The 4880-nt window shown below is 32.8% G+C and overlaps 1 protein-coding gene across 2 annotated transcripts; it reads right to left on the reverse strand.

Annotated features, from left to right (window-relative positions):
- LOC107644232 (protein DETOXIFICATION 16) lies at positions 107-4629 on the reverse strand. Of its 2 annotated transcripts, none has more exons than XM_021102821.1 (8): positions 4215-4629; positions 2956-3500; positions 2319-2405; positions 2150-2206; positions 1722-1813; positions 635-753; positions 451-537; positions 107-367 (listed from the first exon to the last, which is right to left on the reverse strand). In XM_021102821.1, the coding sequence occupies exons 1-8, from the start codon at positions 4485-4487 to the stop codon at positions 308-310; spliced, it is 1320 nt and encodes a 439-aa protein (XP_020958480.1). In that variant the 5' UTR covers positions 4488-4629; the 3' UTR covers positions 107-307. The 2 variants fall into 2 exon arrangements, with proteins under 2 accessions (XP_020958480.1, XP_016203529.1); XM_016348043.2 differs by having other exon boundaries at positions 1722-1960.

Raw genomic sequence — 4880 nt, forward strand, 5'->3', positions numbered from 1 at the left:
TTTGCTAAATATAATAGGTCATAGATGTATATAACCCTTGTTTTTAGCCAAAACTACAAACCATTAATCCATTGGAATAAAATTCTCTAGAGTGAGAAGGTTGATATATAAGAAAATAAAATCTAATAATTTATTTGATTATTTTATTAATCTTTCACTTTGGAGAATTTTTTTCCAACTCAACCATATATAATTGCATAGTGAAGCTAGAATTTTCTTTTCTAAGAATGGTAACAAAGTTTGCTTTGCTTTCTTCCAAAAAATAGAACCTACAGAGAGTGTGCGTGGATATGACATTATTGCAGCTTCATGAGACTATACTGTCTGGTGTGATTGAATCAAAGACTCTATCTGTAGCCTTCTTTGCCTATAACAAATAGTTATATAGCCACATCAGCACCCATCATAAAATAAATAAATAAAAAATGAAAGGATGAAAAACTACTTAACCTCTTGGTCCCAATCAGTTCTTATAGTAATGGTCAGTAGAGAAAGTACTTGAACAATTAGTGCACATATGATCCCTAGCCATAACCCCTACACAGTATAATAAAAATCAGGTGATTAACTGATTATACATATGTGTGACAAAGGAATGAAACTTGGGTTTTTTTTTTTTTAATTTTTTTTTCACCTTGCCGCCAATATGAAACGTAAAAGCCAAGAGAATAGCTGATGGAATCCCAACTAAGTAGTATGATCCCAGATTCACATATGCGCCAATTTTCTGCCAACCACATCCTCTAGCAGTGCCTGCAATTATACAAGTTGGCACAATGAATCATTCTCCTAACTCAGGCAGTTATCATAGACTCTGTCGATTCTCTTCTAGGTAAAGACTCACGTGCAGTTGTTTTTATGTGAAGTTGATAGTTGAAAACTGTTAGATGATAATTTAGTCAAATTTGTCAAATCATCTAAAGTTCTCAAATATCAACTTCATATAAAAACATTTGAGTTTTCACCTCTCTTTATGATTTTATCTATCATTATCATTTTTTGGTATATCATTGGATCATTTATCTTGATATCTTCTATTTAGATGCATTCATCTAAGGATGTACAAAAAAAAGGGAATGCTGATAGAGCACAGTCTCACTAAAGTTGCATTCTTAATTAACATTTCACTGTAAGTTTCTTTTCAAGACTTCCTTTTTAGAAAAAATTAGATCCATTAATTTCCATTTTCTTTTTTCATAGGGAATAGAATGTGATGCCATTCATATATTTTATGCAAAATTGATTACAGAATCAAAAGAAGATCAAGTCCTAGGATTGTAGTTGGTGTTATCATCTTGTGTATTACAAAAATGATTTCGTATACCAAAATCAGCCATTAAAATTAGCCACCAATGTATTTGTGTATAAATACATGTGTGATATAATTTATTTTCAATGTGTATTCATATTCCAACATGTATTTTATACTGGTGGCTGATTTTGGTGTACACGTAGCATAGTCATGTTTATTAAAATACAAAATCACTGTAGTTTACATCTTCCTTTCTAGAATTGGTTGTTTCAAATCAAAACTTCCTTGTCCTGTTTCATTACTGAAATATGCCTCGGATTAAAAAGAAAAAAATAAAAAAATCCTAAGTGAAAATGTAAACTAGCACATGGTGCAGAATATTACTTCTTTCTTGCAATTTTCTCTTAAAAAATGTTGGGAGTCATTGACTTGTATCAACAAGATTTGGCCAAAAGAATGAGAAAAAAACCTGAAAGAACACATTGGAGCCCATCAAGAAAGTTGGATGTTGCAAGAATTGGCAGCATAACTGCAACATAATCGACCACTTCGCCTTCGTTACTATACGCATAGCCCCAAACGTGGCGAATTAATATTAGTACTAATCCAACTATGAGTCCCTCAATGATGGCCATTACTAACACAACACACACTGCTAAGCGTGCAGTCCTGGGATTACCAGCTCCAAGTTCATTCGAGACGCGAGTGCTGAAACAATCACACAACCATTACCAGGAATACATAATATGTCACGAAACTAAAAAGCTTAAGCTGATAGGAAGAGGCAAACGAAGAGTTATATCTGTAACAGTATATTAGTAAGTTGAAAGATGAGTATTTGAATATTAGTAAGTTGCAATTATCATGTGACTGTGAGATTTCATAAGAAATACTAACCTTACAGCTCCACTGAGTCCAAAGGGTATCATCCAAACTGCTGCTGCTGTATTCAAGCTAAGAAAACAAACAATGGGGTGGTCAAAACAATAATTGTTACAATAGTTAATGCAAGTTATGTGTAGTACTGTAGTATGATTGAGAAAAGTATCTGAAATGAGAAACCAACCAAATAGAAAGAACTGATGTCTCCAATTGTGGATTTGGAAGAAGACCGGAAAGGAGAACCATCATTTCAAATGACCACATTTCCAAGCTGTTCACCATAACAATGGTAACAAAAAATTGGAGTCAATAAGATCTCATCAAGAGTCAAAACTTTAATGTTTTGAAAAGGTAACAAAAAATGCATTTGGTTTTGATTTAAAAGTGTATTGTTAGAAAACTAACTTTTTCCGGTCTATCTCAGTCAATTATTTTAAAATTATTATATCTATCTTAAATTCTAAATCATAAATCATAAATACTTAATCATAATTCTAAATTATAAACCTAAATACTAAAGTCGACTAATGTTTGCTAACTAGAAGTTAGTTCTTGTATTTTTTCCTTAAAAAAATTATAAGGAATCAACTTTTAAATAGTCAACATTAGTCAACTTTTTTTCTTTTTATTGTAAATTATTTTTTTTAATCTTTGTGTTTAGAGAATTTAAGATTTAGAGTTAGAATTTAAGATATAAAATTTAAAATTTAAATTTTATGATTAAAAAATGTTGACTGATGTTAACCTAAAAAAGTTGGTTCCTTAATTGAACTACATTGAGTTATGAATGTACACAAATTCTAAAGAGTTGGATATTTTACCAAACCATAACAGCTGAAGGAATTGCAAGCCTAAGAAATGAGGGAATATTTTGAAATGCCTCTTTAGAAAACCCTGACCAAGTCCTTGCACAAGAAGGAGAAAGCTTGACATAAAGTGAGAGCAATAAAACATTGATCCAATAAGATATAGAATTTGCTATGGCAGCTCCTCTACTCCCCAATCCAGATTTGAACACCATAATCCAACAAATAAGGACATGTAGCAAAGTAGTGATTCCAGAGCAGAACACCATTGGAAACACTATGTTCTGTGTTTGCAAGAATCTGTTTAGGCACTGAAGAAGGCCATAAGCAAACAGGCTTGGAACCATTAACTGAGCATAGCTTCCTGCTTCTGTAGAAATCTCAGGATCTTGGCCAAGAAACATCAGAATTGATCTTGTGTTGATCCAAATAACCGCGAGCGGAACGCTGACAATCATGAGAATCAGCATTGCTCTCTGCATGTGTATGCCTAACATTCTGTGCTGTTTTGCTCCATATGATTGCCCACATAAGGTGTCCAAGGCACTAGCCATTCCCACCTGTTTAAAACACAAAACCAACTATGATCCATTCTCTATCTTCATTACCATCCGCAAATTTCATCCGTTTACATATAACTATCAATTTAGATAAAATATTACCTTAAATTCCTCTATCAGTCTATATAGTTTTAATAGATTTGTAATTACAAATAAGTCCTTTAGTTTAAAAATTAATCCTTAGCCTTATGCTATTTAAATTTTGTAGTTAGGTCTTTGCCGTGCTAAAAATATTAAGAGTTATCAGAAAGGAAAGGGCGTTCAACTTAGCCCGGGACAAAACGGCATAGAAACTCGATTGAAAGCTTTTAAATTAAAGGAATGCTAGGAGACAGTAACTTTTGTGATTTGTAGCCATCAAATAGCCATCAATGATGGTTTTAATGGTGTGAAATTAGTATGAGATTTCATCCAATGACTCACTTTTCTTTGCTGGTTGCACGCTGGCCAGATTTTAACAAAGTTGCTGGCCCATAAACTTTTCCTTTAAATTACAGAGACTTATTACAAATTTGGTGAAATTACAGGAAAGGACAGAGTAATTTAACCTTAATTTGCTAATGTACCATTTTGTAACAGTACTTGATAGACTAAGTTTGTAACACTTGACAATGTTTCTGCTTCATATTGAATCAATTTATGATCAACCAATAAAAACATAGGATCCAATTGAATATATCATGATATCAAAGATGAAAGGGAAAGAAGACTAACCAATAAGCTAAAACCTGTGACAGAGGCAAAAGAAGTGGCCATTGAAGCGCCGGAAAGCGGCAACTCGCCGAGATGACCAACAAACATGACAGATATGACTTGCAGGCAATAATTGAGCAAGCTCACAGATACCAAAGGCCCTGATAGCCATAGCTGCTTCTTCACTTCTTCAAGTACCTCACTCTTTTCTATTGATTTTGTTTTGTCCTGCTCTCCCCAATCTTGAACCAAAGGAGAATGGAGAGACGCCTTTTGGTGTTCTTCTCTCTCCATTTCCCTTTCTTGTGTCTGATGACTTGGTTACTCACTTACTTGTGAACTCAATTATATTTTCATAGAAAATCTTTGATTTTTAGAGACATTTAATTTATAGTTGGAAACATCATGGGTCCAAATGTCACATGTGGCAGAGAATAACTTTGCAGAAGATCATCATACACATGCACAAGTTTCGGTAATAGTTTACTACTAGTACATAAAAATACAAAAGTGATTATATGCTTTATTGAAAATTAAAATTCATATAAAGGACCTTACACTTTTTTTCTATGTACTTAGAAAATCTGCTCAGGTCATTAATAAAAAGTTATTTCTCAACGATTCAGAATAAAATCAATAAATGAGTCGTCATAATTTAAATTTGGGTTGTCTATTTTATATGTTAAA

The sequence above is a fragment of the Arachis ipaensis genome, chromosome B05 (genome assembly GCF_000816755.2).
Source record: "Arachis ipaensis cultivar K30076 chromosome B05, Araip1.1, whole genome shotgun sequence".
In the NCBI taxonomy this organism is placed as follows: domain Eukaryota; kingdom Viridiplantae; phylum Streptophyta; class Magnoliopsida; order Fabales; family Fabaceae; genus Arachis; species Arachis ipaensis.